The sequence below is a fragment of the Myxine glutinosa genome, chromosome 1 (genome assembly GCF_964187855.1).
Source record: "Myxine glutinosa chromosome 1, kmMyxGlut1.1, whole genome shotgun sequence".
Classification (NCBI taxonomy): Eukaryota; Metazoa; Chordata; class Myxini; order Myxiniformes; family Myxinidae; genus Myxine; species Myxine glutinosa.
In genome coordinates, this window is record NC_136261.1 from 141,770,649 (window position 1) to 141,790,610 (window position 19,962).

General features: G+C 40.4%; 1 protein-coding gene across 10 annotated transcripts in view; it reads right to left on the bottom strand.

The window, feature by feature from the left end:
- Positions 1–19,962, bottom strand: part of LOC137429041 (diacylglycerol kinase iota) — a 687,154-nt gene that overhangs the window by 370,689 nt on the left and 296,503 nt on the right. For all 10 annotated transcript variants that reach the window (XR_013623429.1, XR_013623428.1, XR_013623427.1 and 7 more), the window contains 3 exons: positions 13,167–13,262; positions 4,454–4,528; positions 4,182–4,238 (listed from right to left, as the gene is read on the bottom strand). Coding sequence is in view for 7 of the 10 variants with exons in the window: in XM_078777713.1 (XP_078633839.1) it covers positions 4,182–4,238; positions 4,454–4,528; positions 13,167–13,262 (228 nt within the window). In the remaining 3 variants the exon portion in view is untranslated. The remainder of the gene's footprint in view (positions 1–4,181; positions 4,239–4,453; positions 4,529–13,166; positions 13,263–19,962) is intronic.

Genomic DNA, 19,962 nt, shown 5'->3' on the forward strand with positions numbered 1-19,962 from the left:
GAGAATGGGAATAAAGGTCACACACTGAAGAGTCTATAAAGTCCTGTATATAGATGGCCAATCATGAAGCTTGCATTTTTACACTTATCAACAGAAATTTTCCAAGAAACCATGACATTCAATAAAATTCTTCATTCTTCAAAACTTCTTTATTCTTCTAAACTTCTTTATTCTTCTAAACTCCTTTATTCTTCCAAACTTCTTTATTCTATTCAAACTTCTTTATTCTTCCAAACTTCTTTATTCTTCCAAACTTCTGTATTCTTCTAAACTTCTTTATTCTTCCAAACTTCTTTATTCTATTCAAAATTCTTTATTCTTCCAAACTTCTTTATTCTTCTAAACTCCTTTATTCTTCCAAACTTCTTTATTCTATTCAAACTTCTTTATTCTTCCAAACTTCTGTATTCTTCCAAACTTCTTTATTCTTCCAAACTTCTTTATTCTATTCAAAATTCTTTATTCTTCCAAACTTCTTTATTCTTCCAAACTTCTGTATTCTTCTAAACTTCTTTATTCTTCCAAACTTCTTTATTCTATTCAAACTTCCAACCGTCTTTATTTTGACCATCAGGCCAATCACAATTGTGAAACTGAATGCATGAATTGATGCTGCGAATCAATAACAAAGCTAACTAAATTGAATCAATATGTAACAGGCGATTGCGATTGTCCTGCACAGTGATGCTGCCGATGCTTTGCGATCAGCCGCTGTCACATAGTGTAATGGGATTTAATGGAACAACTTTCTGGCTCGAGAGAGAAAGCACGGACTTGCAATCATCACCATGGAAACATCAACACAATGTGCAAGATGTTTGTGAGTGATACTGAACAATTCTACTTTTTCTGACCCAATTCATGCTTACTGCCCTGGAAGATAAGTCCTTGCAATGTTGTGTTTGTGATGAGAATATTATCTTTATCATGATCTTAACAGTCGAAATGGAAAAGGCATGCAAAATAAAAACGTAGAGCAAACATAATTACTCGCTTTAAATATTTTTTATAGATCAGAAATGAACAGGATATGCATAAGATAATGGTCACTGACGTCATAAAGGATTCGAGAGAGGACACGAAAAAATGGAAAATAAGGACTGAATGTAACCAGAATGATTCCAGATAAGGGAGCGATCAACATTTACGTGGGGGACCAGATAGCAAGCACCTACCAGAGAGCCCCACATGGGAAGCTGTGTATTTTATGCACTTGTATATTTGCCTGATAAAATTACAAATTCCTGTCATAACTAGTCGAACGTCAGGCCTGGCCAGCCTGTTCGTAAAGACTCGGGTCAAGCTTCCTCCTGCCGACCCCACAAGAGAGGTGGAACAATAGTGGCTGTTTTTAAAGAAGAGGAAGATAGTGTGTAAGTGCATATTTTTGTGAGGGTTTCTTTTTTTGAGAATCCAGCCACAACCGCACATTTAAAGACACAAAAAAATGTTTAGTAGTGATAGGTGAACGTGGGGATGAATTTGTGAACCACAAAATTTCAAACTTGCAATATGTCCCTCCGGCTCCAAGTCGCAAAAAATTCCTGTACATAAAAATATTAACTTATACAGAATTGTAACATGGAGTTTGATCACCCTTTAAATATAAAAACATTTAACAAGTTCAGGTTACATATTCCCAACTTTCTAAAAAGTCTTAACAATTGAATTTGCATTCAAGTCTAATATGTTTCTTACACTTTATCAACCGACATATTTTCATCATATTCATCCCACTTTCGACAAAAATAAAACATATTTCTGTCATACTAAATGTAAATGAATTTGGTTGCATTTTGGCGAAGTTATGATGTCATAGAGTAAAAACACTTCCAACCACTTATACAGCAATTAAGCTATTTAAATATAACATTTTGTAACAAGTACCGTTTCCTTGCAGGCCATTTACCCTTACTAGTATTTTGTTTCTATGGGTTTTAATTAACCGCACATAAAAAAAAAATACGAGCATAGAGAGCATGAGGGGATAAGGTGATTGGACTCGGATACTTACTTTTTTTGGAACTCATGTTACATTGATTTCAAGTAATCCCTATCCTTGTGACACAAAAACAGTAGCTGAGGGACTAATCGACCCCTATGTGCAATGGCCTATATTGATTCCCCTTCTCTCCAATTGTGGAACACTAGATGTGCCTCCCGTTGCTTCGCTTATGGGTGTAATCAAAAGACAGCATGTTGTACTTGACAAGCATATTGCATGTCTATCTGTGAGTGTCAATGAATATGTAAAATGAAGTAAAACGCAAGAAAAAGGATATTTATAACACGTAATTGTTGTTGTCGCAGATAAGGCTGTTGTTGTTGTTGTTGTTGTTGTTTTGGTTCTACTTCCAGGAACTTTGATATTTTTTTTTGTTGATTCGAGAATATTACTATATATAATTTTGTGTGCTCCTCCCATATCCTACAGGATTCATGCTGTCATAGAATAATAAATGCTACCATTAAACCCGCTACATTAAGCTCTCATCCTGGTCTTCTTTCTCAATCCTGGAAAGATGGTCTCCTAAAGCAGGCATATTTGGAATTAAACGGAGTTGATCGACGATTATCTTTCCAACCAAGTAAATCGTTTATTAACTTTCCAACTGTACAATATTGTTGCGGTTTTGAGTTTGTGCAATAAAGGTTAATTTTCCCCCTCATAGTTAGTCACACAACAACACGTAGCCTCGCGATAGTTCAGTTATTTCTTTGTATGTGTAAGCATAGTCCTTTTCCTGTGTTCGTCTTGCATTGAGTAGAATAATGAGAGTTAGGTCCTTTCATTGCCTTATATCGCCTTATGCCGCCTTATGCCGCCTTTGGCTTTTTGGCGCAAATTAACACGAGGCAGGCCTGGCAAATCGAGGCAAGACCAAAGGAGGGCGGAGGAGAAGCCGACGGTAAGAGCAAGCCGCCAATCAGGGCTCGAAGGGAGTGGCTGCGGCACTGCGTCACAAGGCGTGGTTAGAACATCCGAGAGAGCTAAGGGGGTTGGCAATATAACACATTGTGCGAAGCCCCCACCGCAGTTCTGTGAGAGGTGAGCTGAACCAAGTTCTGGTGGGAGAGGTGCTTGTGAGAGTTGAGTTCTGTGGAGAGGCGCTTGTTGAACGAGCTCAGAGAGAAGACGCGCATGAAGCGAGTTAAAAAGCACTCTTACAACTTAAACGCTCGGTTGAGCTTGAGGCAGAGCCTCTATTGGGTTACGCGAGTGAGAGCGTGCCGGTAATTAATCACGGTGGAAAACCGCCAAGCCTGGTGAGAGACACGTACATTTCCCTCCCACCGCCTGCTTGCCTTCATCGACGGACGTGCTGTGACCGGGGAGAGCCACGCCGGGCGGAGCTGTTCCTGGACGACCAAATCTGCGCGTGAACATCATCCTACCTTCATTTCCCCCTGTGAGTGTGATCGGGCCTGTGTCTGGGGTTAACTTAAGACTGTATAAGGCTGCTCTGTGTCTCTGCTTTCTACCGAGCCTTGTACATAATAGTGTAAATAATAATTAAACCTGTGTTCTTCCTTTGATTCTACCGCTGTTGTGTGTTCCATCATTGACTTAGCGTGGTACAAATAAAACCGCTCTAATCGGGTTCCAATACCAAAGGTAACTGCACGGACCACGTGGTACGCAATCCGCTCGGTGTACTCAAATTACGCGTGGCTCGTGCGAGGCTTGATCCCCGCTTCCGCGGCGGCGCAGGCATTTAGGTACGTGCGAGAATTGTCCCGAAACCCTACCTTGCGTTTGCCCGGAAGGGTCGATTCAAGTCTCTTGGTTGCGCCGATCCAAAAAGAACAAGGGGCTTAATCTCCCTTTGGTAAGGGCAGGAGGGTCGCGCGGAAACCGTAACAATATTATTATTCTACGACAGCAGGAACCCTTTAAAATAAAGCGTGATGGATGTATTGACAAACACATACACACACATCATCATCATCACTGAATCAATTTGTTCTTATATCATGCTTTTCTTGGTATTAAACCACTCATGGCATTGTCTCGATATATTAAGATAACCCACTAAAGTTAACCAACGGCACAGTGATAAGTCACGAAACTAAAGAGTGAAGCCAATCTACCTTATAGATTCACAGCATAAAGGAAACACACATTAAACTATCTCAAAGGATAATATCACATCCTGAAGCCAACTTTCACATCAACCCACCTCACGGGAATTCCTTAAGCTGGCCTCGCGAAAGTTGGGTTTGCAGCGGAAATTTATCTGCCACGTGTGAGAAGGAGTAATTTGGAGGAAAGGGAAAAAAACATGAAAGGGTGAAAAGAAGAGTGTCAATTTGCTAATAAAATTGGTCAGCAATTCACTTATGTGGTATTGACTTTTGCAAGTGGCACAATTGGGATTTCAGACAAGAGATGGCGCCATTTGCATGCTCTACACGACATAATGTATTTGAAATATAGATGTCATCTACTTACTTTTTCCAGTTGTTCGATGCAGGCAACGTGAGCAACAATCCTGCATGCGACACATTTTTTCCTTGGGGCAGATTTCTGTCGTTGGGAGAAGGGAAATGTTTTAGAATTTCAAAGTGATGAGTTTATTATTTAACCAAAAAAATACTGTATTCATACAACAATTCTCATCTCAGTGTTTTTGGATTTAAGATTCCTGTATAAAATTACGATTATCTGTTTATAGTCCGGCAGGCAAACCATGTTTTCAGGTCGTAACCTCGTTTTGACGTCTTAAGTTATTTTTTTGGTGGATTTTGCTTCACAAAACCACCAATTTGAAAACGAATTTTACTGGACTTCGGTCAGCATTGGGCAATTTGAGATAATTAGCACAAACAAAATGGCCACCAAAACACCACATTTCTTCCTGAACAAATATCCAAATCGTCTTTAAGTATTTTAGACTGATAAATATTGTACATTTCACTCAGATCTTCACCATAGACAAGTTTGAGGTTGCATAATCAATGTATTGTTTGTATCACGGGACTAATTTGCGTAGATTCAAGATTTAGTGTGGCTAATTTACAGCGATTTCAAAGGCTGAAGACGGTCTACTGTAGATCGTGCAGACAATTTGATGCAAATATCGGATCTCAGAATAGTAAATCGTCAACCCATTCTTTAGCAGTTCTCATGGCTCTACCAGATGTTAAAACACACCAAAAAGAATAGGACATACCACGCCTTAAGAAAAAAGAGATGACAAAGCAAATATATTATGAGCTTGATATTGTCAGATACAATGGCCACAAGAAGCCAGATATGCCACCATAGTTTCTGAAGAAGCAAGTTCCTCTGCTGAGTATCCTTGCGCATATGGTTGTGTCACAGCATAGAGCTTGTGAAAGTAACCTTACTTTCTCGACAGATGTCATAAAGAGTGATGACTGTCCCAAGTTCAATGGGTACAATACATGTTTGTGCCATGAGCAAGGGAAATCTCCTCAACCTAAAACTTAATCGGTCTATCTACCACTACTTGATGTGATATCTTGATTTTAGGCAAATTAGCCACGTGATACAAATATATTGATTATGCAAACTCAAACTTGTCTAGAGTCAAGACCTGAGTGAAATATACAATATTTAGCAGCCAAAAATACTTAGACAATTTGGATATTTGTTCAGGAAAACATTTGGTATTTTGGTGGCCATTTTTTTTTTACACTAATTATCTCAAATTGCCCAATGCTGAGAGAAGTCCAGTAAAAATATTTTTCAAATTAGTGGTCTTGGAAAGCAAAATCCACCAACAAAAACCTAACACGCCAAAATGAGGTTCAGCCTCATCAAAAGAGCAAGCCTAAGAGCAGTAACCAAAAATAAATAAATAATATATTAAATATATGAATATATGACAAGTCAAAGGTGTGTTGCATGAATAGCTCCTGATGGTTTGAAAATTCCATTAAACATCAATAGTACAGCAACCAAATAGCAACAGCTGGCCCATTCGTTGTGTTGGCCTGTTGTTGTTCCCATCCCTGGTTCGTTATGCAGGTTCACCAGCTTCAAATGTTATCTACCATATGTGTTTGTTGATTGTTGATTGTTTACTAACATCCTTGTAATCACACAATATATGTAGATAAAATTTGAGAAGTTTCTGTGTGTCTGTTTATCCTGAACCGCTGGATGGAATAAGTTGAAAACTAGTGGTCGTACTTGGGGGAAGGGGTGGGTGCATGGGAGGGTTTTAGGCAGTAAATTAAATCATGCTAGAAAATGATTTTGGCAGGGGGTGGTTGGAGGATGATGCTAATTTTCTCTTTTTATTTATTTATTTATTTTTGTATGCAAGATCAAGGCTCGTGTAAGAGCTAGCACATTAAACACAAAAAACATAAACGGACATATAAAACATACATATATAACAAGAAAGAGCAATCAGAGATTGCAGACCCTCACCAGGATGTGTTTTCAGTGGTTTTTAAGGCTTTTGTGTTAAACCATACATGGTGGCCGAACCACGTGACCGATGACATCATCTTTTTTTTCTCTACCAATTTATACTGACTGAAGTATTTATACTGACTGACTGAAGTATTGGTATTTTATACCAATTTATACAATTTATACTCTGAAGAAATTTCATCTTGATCAGATGAAGTTTTGTACTTATCGAATTATGACGTCATATTGGAGGCACCTATGACATCATCATTAACATATTTTATTCCCCATGGAGAGTTCTTTACAATGAGCCATGTCTCAATTTTTTCTATTCAGCGCTTTTGGAGATATAGAGGTGCAAATCTTTTCAGTTTTTCCAAGATGGCGGCCGAACCACGTGACCTATGACGTCATAATTGTCATTAAAAATTGTACAGGTTGAGTTGCACCTATGGTGAAAATTTCCTGTCAATCGGACCAACGGTTGCAGAGAAAATCATATTTATTCTGTGCAGACAAATAAACAGACACAGAGACAGCCAAGCAGACAAACAGACAGATAAAAAATCGGTCGGAGACCGAGGACTTGCCGGAATGTACTTTTTTAATGGCCATTTCGGACAAATATGGCGGCCGAACCACGTGACCGATGACATCATTATTTGTTTTCTAAACTAATTTATTCCTTGATAATGCTCAAGAAATTTTATCTTGATTGGATGAAGTTTGGTACTTGTCGAATTATGACGTCATAATGGAGGCACCTATGACATCATCATTAACATATTTTATTCCCCATGGAGAGTTCTTTACAATGAGCCATGTCTCAATTTTTTCTATTCAGCACTTTCGGATATATAGAGGTGCAACGTTTTTCGGTTTTCCCAAGATGGTGGCCGAACCATGTGACCGATGACATCATTATTAACATATTTTATTCCCCATGGAGAGTTCTTTACAATGAGCCATGTCTCAATTTTTTCTATTCAGCACTTTCGGAGATATAGAGGTGCAAAGTTTTTCGGTTTTTGCAAGATGGAGGCCGAACCACGTGACCGATGATGTCATCAATTGGGCACAGTCTATTCCTGGGAAAGACAAATATGTGTGTGAAGTTTGGCGATTTTACGTGCAACGGTGTAGACGTAGTACTGCGAACAAACAGCCAAACAGACAAACAGATGAAAAATCGGTCAAAGACCGAGGACTTGTCGGAATGTACTTTTTATTGGCCATTTTGGACAAATATGGCGGCCGAACCACATGACCGATGACGTCATCATTATTTGTTTTCTAAACTAATTTATTCCTTGATGATGCTCAAGAAATTTCATCTTGATCGGATGAAGTTTTGTACTTGTCGAATTATGACGTCATAATGGAGGCACCTATGACATCATCATTAACATATTTTATTCCCCATGGAGAGTTCTTTAAAATGAGCCATGTCTCAATTTTTTTCTATTCAGCACTTTCGGTGATATAGAGGTGCAACGTTTTTCCGTTTTTCCAAGATGGCGGCGGAACCACATGACTGATGACGTCATCATTGTTTTTTTTCTCCACCAGTTTATGCCGACATGGCGCTCAAGAAATTTCATCTTGATCGGATGACCTTTTGTACTTGTCGAATTATGGCGTCATAATGGAGGCACCAATGACATCATCATTAACATATTTTATTCCCCATGGAGAGTTCCTTACAGTACAAAGTTGGAAAGAGGCTTGATGAGAAGAGGAAGAAGTTCAAGGAGTGGCAGAAGGCGAAGGGTATGGGAGCAGAAACAGCAGAACATGAAAGTTATAAGGCAGCCAGGAAGGCTGCAAAGAAAGAGGTAGCAAAGGCGCAGGAGGCATGTAGGAAAATGCTCGGAGAACGCGTGGATTCGGAAGAGGGTCAGAGAGCAGTATTCAGGATTGCAAAGCAGATAGTGAAAGAGAGGTGTGATGTGATGGGGGTGAGTTGCTTGAAGGATGAAGTGGGACAAATCGTTGTGGACCCAGATGGAATTAAAGGAAGATGGAAAAGATATATGGAAATGCTGTTGAATACAGAGAATGAATGGGATGGCAACATAGAGAGTAACCTAGTTTTAGGACCGGCAGAGAAGATAACTGAGAAGGAAGTTTAGGAAGCGATAAAAGCAATGAAGATTAGAAAAGCGGGAGGGCCGACAGGAGTTGTGGGAGATATGTTGAAGGCAGCAGGAAGTTGGGGTGTGAAGAGAATGACAGATCTGTAATCTGGTGGTGAAAGGAGGCCGCATTCCAGTGGCTTGGGAACTGAGTACCCTCGTCCCTCTATACAAGGGGAAAGGTGGCCCTCTGGAGTGTGGCTCGCACTGAGCGATAAAGTTATTGGAGCATGGAATGAAGGTATTGGAAAGGGTGATGGAGAGGAGGATAAGGAAGAAAGTGAAGATCGACGAAATGCAGTTTGGATTTATGCCAGGAAGAGGGACGACAGACGCGCTTTTCATTGTGAGGCAGTTGCAGGAGAAGTACAGGGAGAAGAGGAAGAAGTTGTTTCTTGGGTTTGTTGATCTGGAGAAAGCATTCGATGGGGTTCCACGCAAAGTATTGACATGGGCATTGAGGAAGTTAGGAGTGGAGGAATGGTTGATCAGAGTCGTGATGGCAATGTACAAAAGAGCACGCACAGCTGTAAGGACGAAGGACGGGAACAGTGGTGAGTTTGAGGTGAAGGTGGGAGTGCATCAGGGGTCGGTACTAAGTCCAATACTATTTGTAGCTGTGATGGAGGTGCTGGCTCAGAACGTAAAGGAGGGTTTACCATGGGAGTTGTTGTATGCAGATGATCTGGTGTTGATTGCGGAAAGTATGGATGGACTGAAGGAAAAGATGAACAAGTGGAAGGAATGTATGGAGACAAAAGGTCTGAAGGTGAATATCGGAAAGACGAAGGTGATGGCAATTGCTAAAGCATGTGGTGAGGTGGAAAGAACTGGGAAGTGGCCCTGTGCTGTGTGCAGGAAGGGTGTCGGAGTAAACTCCATTCAATGTACAAAGTGCGCTGAGTGGGTTCATCAAAAATGTAGTGGTCCTAGAGGGTCATTAGCCAGTGTGGCAGCTACATTCAAATGTAAGGTGTGCACAGAGGGAGCTGCAGATGGAGGAAATGTTGAGTTGGATCTTGGAGACGGCGTGAAGCTGGAAGGTGTGAAAACATTTTGCTACCTCGGAGACATGTTGAATGGAGAAGGTGGATCAGACCCGGCAACGGTTGCTAGAGTGAGATGTGCATGGAAGAAGTTTGGGGAACTGAGTGGCGTGCTGATGAGGAGGGGAGTGTCGTTGAAGCTGAAGGGAAAGGTGTATGCTGCATGTGTGAGAAGTGTTATGATTTATGGGAGCGAGACATGGGTAATGAAAGTGGAGCAGCAACGAAGGCTGGAAAGGGTGTTAATGCGAATGGTTCAATGGATGTGCCGAGTATCATTGAGAGAGAGGATGACAAATGATGAATTGCGAAAGATGATGGGAATAGAGCCTGTGATTGATGCTGTGAAGAGGAACAGGTTGAGATGGTTTGGTCATGTGTTGAGGAAGGATGAAAGTGACTGGTTGAGAAGAGTGATGGAAATGAATGTAGAAGGAAGTAGAGGACGGGGAAGACCGAGAAAGACTTGGCTAAAGATGGTGGAAGAAGAAATGCGGGCAAGGGGGTTAACAAGGAGAGATGCAGAAAATAGGGCAAAATGGAGAAGATTGTCATGGGGTCCGCAAGACTAACCCCCGCTCTAGCAGGGAAAATGGCCTTAAAATGCATGTTGTTGTTGTTGTTTGCATGGAGAGTTCTTTACAATGAGCCACATCTCAATTTTTTCTGTTCAGCAATTTCAGAGATATAGAGGTGCAAAATTTTCGGTTTTTCCAAGATGGCGGCCGAACCACGTGACCGATGACGTCATCATTTATTAATTTTTCTCCACCAGTTTATGCCGTCATGTCACTCAAGAAATTGCATCTTGATTGGATGAAGTTTTGTACTTGTCGAATTATCAAATTATGACGTCATAACGGAGGCCTTGGGCCGACAGAGTTAAAAATTGGGCACAGTCAATTCCAGGGCAAGACCAATATGTGTGTAAAGTTAGGCGATTCTACGTGCAACGGTGTAGACATAGTACTGCGAACAAACAGACAGACAAACAGACAAACCAACCGATCAACATACTTGCCGTAATCTTTTCGTACTTTTCCTTGATATTGGACTTGCCGGAATCTTTTCCGGCAAGTAACAAACAGACTCAAACGCAATAACCCCTCCTCAAGTGAGGGTAATAAAGGGAGTGGGAGACAAGATCGGGAGAGAGAGGGAAGCACACAAGCACAACAGTAAAGAACAGGGACATCGGGAGATCTTTGGAAGGGAGATGGCTTGGGGTGGGGGGCGGGGGAGGGGGGTGGAAGGGGTACACGGTATAAAACAAATCGACACTATCAGGAATTTCAGGAATTAAGTCTGAGATTGAAAGAGGTGGATTTGGTGTGTATTAACGGGGGTAGAAAAGATCAAGGTTTTGGATGGGGGAAGATAAGAGATGCTGGTAAACAGCTGTTTTAAAGACCTGGAGGGTGGAGTTTTAAATACCTCTTTGTAAATGTTAATGGAATACTGCAACTCCTGGTGAGAGTGGGTATTACAAGTCATACAATAAGCTAATTTGGGGTAGGGGCAATTGACCCATCCTCAACGACAGTTTTTTACAAGTGCAATTTTACATAAAAAACATCAAATCATAATAAATTCAAAATAATTTACATAAAATCGCTGGTTGTCCCCCGTCGCACCCCGGAGCAAAAGGGGGTCTATGGTTTTCCCCTCCGTCCGTGTGTGCATGCGTCTGTGCGTCCGTCCATCCGTGTGTGCGTGCGTGCGTGCATGCGTGCGTGCGTAAGCGAAGGACCGAATTCTAATTTGGTGTGCGGGTGCAACCCACGTCAAAATCCAAGATGGCCGCCGCCATGTATGTCTGAACCTTGTGAGCGGAATATCTTGAAAAAACAAGCATTCTGAGCATTGCGCTGCAATACATGTCCCCTACCAAAGTTCAAAGTGCCATAACTTTGTCAAAAATGATCGAATATGCAAATTTATGCACGGTTGATGCTGGTTTTCAAACTTGATCTGAGGTATGCTGAGACACGTGTGTCACACCTCGCCTCGTTGATAAGCCCGCAAGGTCGCTCCATGCAGCCTGCACGTATTGCACTGTGTGAATTATATAATTACCAACTCACGGTCTGAGGTACTAGCGATTCAATAGATATCCATTTTTTTTTTTCGTTTAATAAACGATATCTGCCAAACCACGTGCCCTATCGCAAATTCCAAAAGGACATTTTAGTAGACTGACATGCTGAACAGATCTGTGAAGTTTCCCCTCGATTGGACCAAAAATGAGGGAGGTGCTCGGTTTTAAAGGTTCATGCTTAAAAACGTCATAACTCTGAAACCATGTGACGCATGACGTCATGCTCGCTGACTTTTTTGTTCGGCATGGGTATGCGATTCAGCCTGCAAAGTTTGGCCTCGATCTGTACAGCCGTTGCAGAGAAAAAGGGGTTTTCGTGTTTTCACGAAAAACAATATGGCGACCGAACCACGTGACCTATGACGTCATAAATACCATTAAAATATTCTACAGACCGAGTCCCCCCTGCGGTGAAAATTTGATTTCAATCGGTCCTATTATTGCAGAGAAAATCTTTTTTAAAGGAAATTAAAACTTAAAATTGCACTGAGTTAAGGATCTTCAGAATTATCAGAATTCCCAAAGTTCAAAGTGCCATAACTTTGTCAAAAATGATCGAAACGTCGTGAAGTTCGAACTTGATCTGTAACTTATCATGAGGAAACCATGTACCAAGTTTGAAATCATTAGCTTTAAGCGTTTCGAAAAAAAGTACGGAAAACTGTTCTTTGCGTGACGGACTGACAGACTGACGGACTGACAGACGGACTGACAGACGGAGGGACTGAGTGCAAACCTATAGTCCCCTCCTGTGTACAACGGTAGGGGTCTAATAAACGAACTACTAACTTATAATCTGATGTGTGGGTGTATCTACGCATAAGGGAGAACGCTTTTGAAAATTTGGTCGCCACGTCAAAATCCAAGATGGCCGCCTTGCGTCTTCCACTTTGTCAACTCACATCACTTCACCGACGGGGGACCGAGGCGAAACGCTTGTTTACATTTAATTGCACTTATATCAACTGACATCTTTATCCTGCTTGTCAAATACATGTGGTTTGATGTTAATGTGGAGCATGCTTCATTGGGCAAATGGTCTCCTCCTGCATCAATGTTCCTAATGATATCTCCTAATATCTTTGTACTTGTACAGTTTATGTCTCGAATTATCGTGTATGTGCATGATTTATTTGCCTTGTATGTAATCTATGAACTCATCCGCAATCATGAGATGAATGAAAAAAAAACTGCTTTGAGTCACAATTGAGTTGTAAAAACATTTGAGTCACACAGGATGTTTATGTAAGAAACTAGAAACATCAATTTGCTTTTGGCCTGAAACTCAGAGGACACAAAAATCCTCCATCAACTCAGTGTTTTTAAAACGTGTCTTGCGCTCCAGGTCTGAGAGTGCCACCTCGTTTGGGAGAGCACGATTTATCTCAAATGTCCCCCCACCCTCCAAGAAGACAATAAGATGACAATAAGCAAGACTGCACAGGAATATCCATAGACAAGGAGGAAAGGAAATTATATTTCATTAAAAAACTTCATACCGATATTCGCGCAATGCAGCGTTCCTCTCCAACGTAGCACACATCCCCAGACATACTCGTGTCCAACCACAGATGTTCACCCACAAAAGCAGATTCCTGAGACAAAGTTAAGATGTAGCATATGTCGTTTCATCGTCATGATGCAATATTGCACGAGGAAAAAAACTGGTGGCATTACATTGTTCAGAACATTAGTCGTATGTATTCCATGAGGCTGGAGAGGTTGAAGGGAGGGAGGTGGAAGTTGGGATGGAGGAGGTTGAACACAGCTCAGCCCCATCTTGTCTCCACAACGGTGTTAAATGGAGAATACTCAATATCAATAACTCTCCCCTCTAACTTTGAGTAATAGTCCGAAGCCAGCAGAACTCACTAAGCTACAAATAATCAAGATCAATACATCAGGAAAGATTAATAGTGATCATAAACAAGCAGAACTTTACACTACACTGTCACTACACTATTGGCAGAAATGCCTAATGCCACAGGCTGCCTGCGTCACCATTTTGTCAGAATTGGCAAAGGCAGCTCATAATGCTGAGAACCCATGTTAAATTGCATATCCGATATTGATTAGTCCATTATCTACTTATGTCCTTGTAATGCATGCAATATGTAGAGACGGGGTTTTGCAATAAGTTCTGTGTGTGTGTGTGTGTGTGTGTGTGTGTGTGTGTGTGTGTGTGTGTGTGTGTGTGTGTGTGTGTGTGTGTGTGTGTGTGTGTGTTTCTTTGTCTGGGACAGAACTTTTTTTTACCATTTGAGCTTCTATCATTAAATTTTCAGCAACGTTTTATTATGAGACAATGGAGAAGACAAATTCACAATTTTGTCAAAAGGTCAAAGTCACATAAAATCATCAATTTTCATCCAATTTACCTGAAAGTTACATTTACCATTTGAGCTGTTGTCAGAAAATTTTCAACAAAGCTTTATTATGAGAATATGGGGAAGCCTAATTAATAATTATGTCAAATGGTCAAAAGGTCAAAGGTCAGCATCACATAAAATCATCAATTTTTATGCGATTGACATGAAATTTTAAGAATTTGCATATTGGGTCAATTAATTTGTCCACCAATCAAAAGCTGGAAGCCGATTGTTTTTAGATAAAAATGTCAAAGGTCTAGGTTGCGTAAAATCATAAATTTTCATTTTGTATTTTGTTTTTTTAGCTGTTTTCGTCATGTTTAGTATACAGAAGAAGACGTTTGAATACAAAGCGGATGCAGATGGGCTTTGCATTTTCAGATGCTTTCTAGTTGCTATCATTGTCATCATCATCAGCATTATCATCATCTCAATCGTTGCATCTCGCCAATGAGCTTTAGTGGGGCGGCTTAGCCCAAATATTCAAAAGAATTGTGCATTTTGTGAAACAAGCACCAAATTTGGCACAAATGTACATTAATATGTTGCGAACATTTTCAGATATTGGGCCACTTGAAATTCCGTAATTTTTTTTTTCAAATTTTTTCAAATTTCGTAATTTCAAATTTTTCGGGTGACACCGTCACAATTTCGGTCTTCGAGGCCGGCCGATAGGCAAAGTGTGACCGGAAGGGACGAGGTTCTCCTGACCACGTGGCCCTCGATCTGGGAAGCGAGAGGCGTTCCATTAGTGGACGCGCCCCTCACGCCCGACTTTTGGGCGGCCCCGGCAGGCCGTTTGTTTTGACGTTCCGTGACAGGCCTCGCACCCCCACCTCCGGGCCGACCGGAAGCTTGTGCTGAGTACATCATACCTGAACAACTCAGTGAGGCAGAACACAGCAGTGCACACCAGGGTGACCCCTTCAGTGCATAAACCAATTAACCTGTCCACTGCAGGGCATATAGAAATGAAGTTATTTTCTGCATATAATAATAATATAAGTTCAGTTCTATATAACAATTTCTGTTATCACCACTACCACTACAACTACCACTACTACAAGCTTTGTCTGGAATTTTGTGGACTAACAGACAAACAGACATACAGACAAGCTGGGATCAAAACATTACCTCCTTCCACCATTGAGTGTAGAGGTAAACATCATGGAAATTATATCATGCCCTAGATTTAATTCATGCTTACCCGTGTATTTGCTTCACTGGTTCACAAGGTCTTTTGCATACATGTAATTCAGACTCTCGTCTTCATTGCTGACCACACAATGTTCGCAACATATTAATGTACATTTGTGCCAAATTTGGTGCTTGTATCACAAAATGCACAATTCTTTTGAATATTTGGGCTAAGCCGCCCCACTATATCGGCCGGCCTCGAAGACCGAAATTGTGACGGTGTCACCCGAAAAATTTGAAATTACGAAATTTGAAAAAATTTGAAAAAAAAAATTACGGAATTTCAAGTGGCCCAATATCTGAAAATGTTCGCAACATATTAATGTACATTTGTGCCAAATTTGGTGCTTGTATCACAAAATGCACAACAGGTTTGCTATGCTGCTACACTACTTTTGATTTTTGAGACTCCAAGCAAGTATGATTTACCATCTAGGAAAATAAAACTGCCATTTGAGACAATAACAGCAGGAGCAACTCCATGTGGAGTATAGACCCTATGGTCTATAGAGTCTACATGGTATTATGGGTCTTAAGTGTCTAAGGGTTCTGAGGGTTATGTGGAATCTTATGGGGTATTAAGGGTTTTTGGGGTATTCAATTATCATAGAAGTTTTAAAGGGTCTTAAGGGTTCTAAACTGTCTGAAGGGCTTTATGGGTCTTATGAGTCTATAGGTTCTAAAGGAGGTAAATATTTAACGGTGTCTAAAGGGTCCAAAATGTCTAAAGAGTCCAAAGGTTTGAAAGGTACGTTCCAATAGTATGTAATTAATAGACGTCACTGTGCAATTGACATTCAAACAGTACGTAATTAAGAGACATTTAGTCAGTTTGCACATTTCGGTAGAGTTTTCACATTACTTGCTGAAAAAAGTATAGTCCGTGTTTTGCAAGAAGACTATTTGTTTGTGTGGTGTGTGTCTGAAAGGTTCCAGATTGTCTAGATCAGGGGTTCATAACCTGTGGTCCATGGACCCCTTTGGGGTCCGTGGATGGGCTTCAGGGGGTCCGTGAACCAGGCGCATAAAAATTATTTAAAATTTATTTTCGCTAGCTTTTTATAAAAAGATTTATTTTTTGTCTATGTACAGGATGTTAAGTACTTATTCTTGCTTACTGAAGACTGAGGTACAGACTAGTAGATCTGTAAGGTAGGTTGAAATGGGATGATACTGAGTGTACAGTCAGGTAACATAGAGTCGTCATCGTTTGTATATTTTTTGTAAAGATTGTTTTTTTATTCTGATTATGACGGTATGTGAAGGAAATAATTTTCCTATGCAATCAAATTTATTCATTGTATGCAAAATTTTGTGTTTATGTGCTTATGTGCATTTTTCTGGGGAGGAGTCTGTAGCTTTCACCAGATTCTCAAAGGGGTCCATGACTCAAAAAAGGTAACGAACCCTTGGTCTAAAGGGTCTAAAGGTCTAACGGGTACATTGCAGTAGTAGTTAGGATCAAAAGGGTCTGAGTGGTTGAATGGGTCTAAAGCTCTAAATGGTCAAGGTTCCAAGCAGTATAAAGGGGTCTATAGATGTCTAACATGTCTAAAGTGTCTTCAACGGTTTAAGGGGTCTCAGCCGTCTAAAGAGTCTAAATGTTTTAAAAGTGCATTCTAATAGTACGTAAATAATAGACGTTGTCACTGTGCAACTGACGTTCAAACAGTACGTAATGAAGAGACATATACTACTATAGTCACGTTGGTTAGTGGCTGGACATACACTTAATCCATTATATAAGGATTGCCATTATAATTTACCCCTGCCATAATATGATCTATGTAGGGGTTAATAACAATTGTAAGTGGTCCAATGTGTGTGTGTGTGTGTGTGTGTGTGTGTGTGTGTGTGTGTGTGTGTGTGTGTGTGTGTGTGTGTGTGTGAGGTGTGAGGTGTGTGTGTGTGTGTGTGTGTGTCAATGAAATATCTTAACAATGAGTGCGCTAATTTTGATCATACTTGGAAGGTGGGTCCTGCCTTTGTAAAGGACAACATTTTCATTTGGTCTGTGTCAGTCAAGGGTCAAGATCACCGTTTAGACCAAATTTTTTTCTCCTATACCAGAGGTCCAATTATAACTAATCTGAACAAAATTATTAGGAGGCTACGAGAAAATCGTTTGCTAAATTTTAGTGGATGTATGTCAACGGTCAAGATCAATATTGTGCAAATTTTTGTGCTTGTAATTTAATGGGTTTGAAATTTAATTTAAGAGAAACAAAATTCTTGACTCGTAAACCAGTGGGTAATTTGGAACAAAACAATTAAAACAGTTGTTGGGAGTCAATCAGGAAATAATTGATATTCTGGTGGGTATAGGTCAAAGGTCAAGGTCAGAGATTGGTAAAATGTGACTTTCAAAGGCTGCAACTGAATTTTTTTTTATGAACCTGGTAAAAACTTGGTGGCTGTATTGGCCATAAGACCCAGATGTCACAACATTGTTTTTGTGAATTTGGATTCTTATGAATTTGTGATTATAAAATCCCCCTAATACAGGTGCTTCTGCATTATAATTACAATGTTCAGCAGGAACTGTTGTTTGTGGCAAGTCCTGGATTTGAATCATGGTAGATATGAAGTCATGGTCCTGGATTTGAAGGCGCTGACAGCGCTGTTCGCTGTTTTCAAGACTCTCTGCCCACCTTCACTCCTTCATTCCTCTTTACTCCCACCTCTGGAACAAACTCCCTCACTCTCTTCAATCCCACTCCTCCCTCCAGGTCTTTAAAACAGCTGTTCACCACCATCTCTTGTCATCCGCCATCCAAAACCTTGATCTCTTCTACCCCCGTTAATTCACCCCAGATCCACTTCTTTTTTTTTATCCCGACTTCCTTCCTTCCTGGAAGTTCTAGGAGTGTCCATGTGTTTTATGGCTTTCCCATCCTCCCCCACCCACCTTCCCATGGCTCCTCCCCCCAAGCCCTCCCTCCCACAGATCTCCCGATGTCCCTGTTCTCTGCTGTTGTACTTGTGTGCTTCCCTCTCTCTCCCAATATTGTCTCCAGCTCCCTTTATTGTATGTTTTGTGTGTCCGTTTGTGTTTTTTTTGTGATTGATGTTAGCTCTTACACGAGCCTCGATCTTGTATACAAAAAATAATAATAAATGGTATGGGGCATTGTGGAGTTTTCGTTTTTGGCGGCCGTGAGAACCATAATGACACCTGTCTCAGTATGTGCATACGTACGCATGCCAATCTGCACAGGTTCATAGTACACCCTTAAAAATTGATCTTAATTTTTCCCTATATTGGTGGCCATCTAAAATTTGTCCAAAACATTTTTTAAAAATCTTCTTCTCCAGAACTACTCACCTGGTGGCCATGAAATTTGGCAGGCAACTTAAGAACTCCGAGGCTGATTTATGAGTTTGAAGCTTATGCTCTTAAAACCCCCACGTGATAAAATGGTCTCATGAGCACAGCCGTGGTCTCTCAGGTAAAATGACCTCCAAAGTTTGACTTTTATCAAACTAGATAGCATAATTGAATACTCCCTGAGCTAGGCTTTGCTGTGATTTATAGATTGCTGATGGATGAGTTACATTTTGTGTCTTGTGAGCTGAAATATCCGTCCCCATTAGCAGCGCCTCAAGCCGAAACATGGCTTTGAACGGTTATTTAAAAAATAATTATTCGATGTCTGATACCATTTTTAGCAGTTGCTTGTGCTGTATAATGCTTGGCTGCCACAAAATTGGGAAGAATGTGATTGATGCTTTTGATCTCTGATTGATTTCACAATCTTTTTGATCAAATTGATTGATTGATTTGATTGATTTGATTTGATCTCTGATCTCTGAGGTTTTTGAAATGAAAAAGAATCTGATTGAATCTGATGATTGATAAGGTTTTTTTCTTTTTTTTACTTAAAGATTGACTCTCATCAAATCAGATAGTATCTTTGAATTCCCCAGGAGTTAGGATTTACTGTGATATGTGGAGTGATGATGGAGGTTTTATATTTCACAATTCTATGAATATAAATGACCAGCACTGGGGTAAAATGGCTTCCAAATATTGACCCTTATTGAAGTCGATATCACTGAATGGCCCTCCGCATAAGCTTTGCTACAATGTACAGATTGCCGAGGGAAGCTTTATGTATTTTCTTCTGCTAACGATAGATTCGTGCTTATTTCTCCCAGAAAAAGTACAATTGGAGCCTTATGTGGTGGAAGGGAGGGGGAGGGGAGGGGGAGGGGAGGGAGAGAGAGCATATTTGGACTGATAGGAAGCTGACAGCGCTGTTCGCAGTTCTGATTCTTATTATTATTTTTATCATTATTATATTTATCATAATCATAATTATTATTATTACTATTATTGTTACCTCCGCTACTGAAGGTGGATGGAGTTTATGCTTTCACCCTGTCTGTCTGTTGGTCTGTCTGTTTGTCTGTGAGCAATATATCTCAAAAGGTTATGGACAGATTCGACGAAACTTGGTGGAGAGGTGGGATGTGTTACAAGGGCAAATCAAATATATTTCAGTGAATATCCGAATCCGAATCCAGATCAGAGAATTTTTTATTTATCTAAGTGATTCTTCACCATTGATAGATGGGTCCAAAAACGATATACAGTATAGCATAATATTTGAAAAAGCTGTGGACAGATTCGGACAAAACTTGGTGCACAGGTTGGGTATGCGACAAGGACTAATCGACTCTATTTTGGTGAAAATGCAAATCCGAATATGATAAAATAAAATAAAAA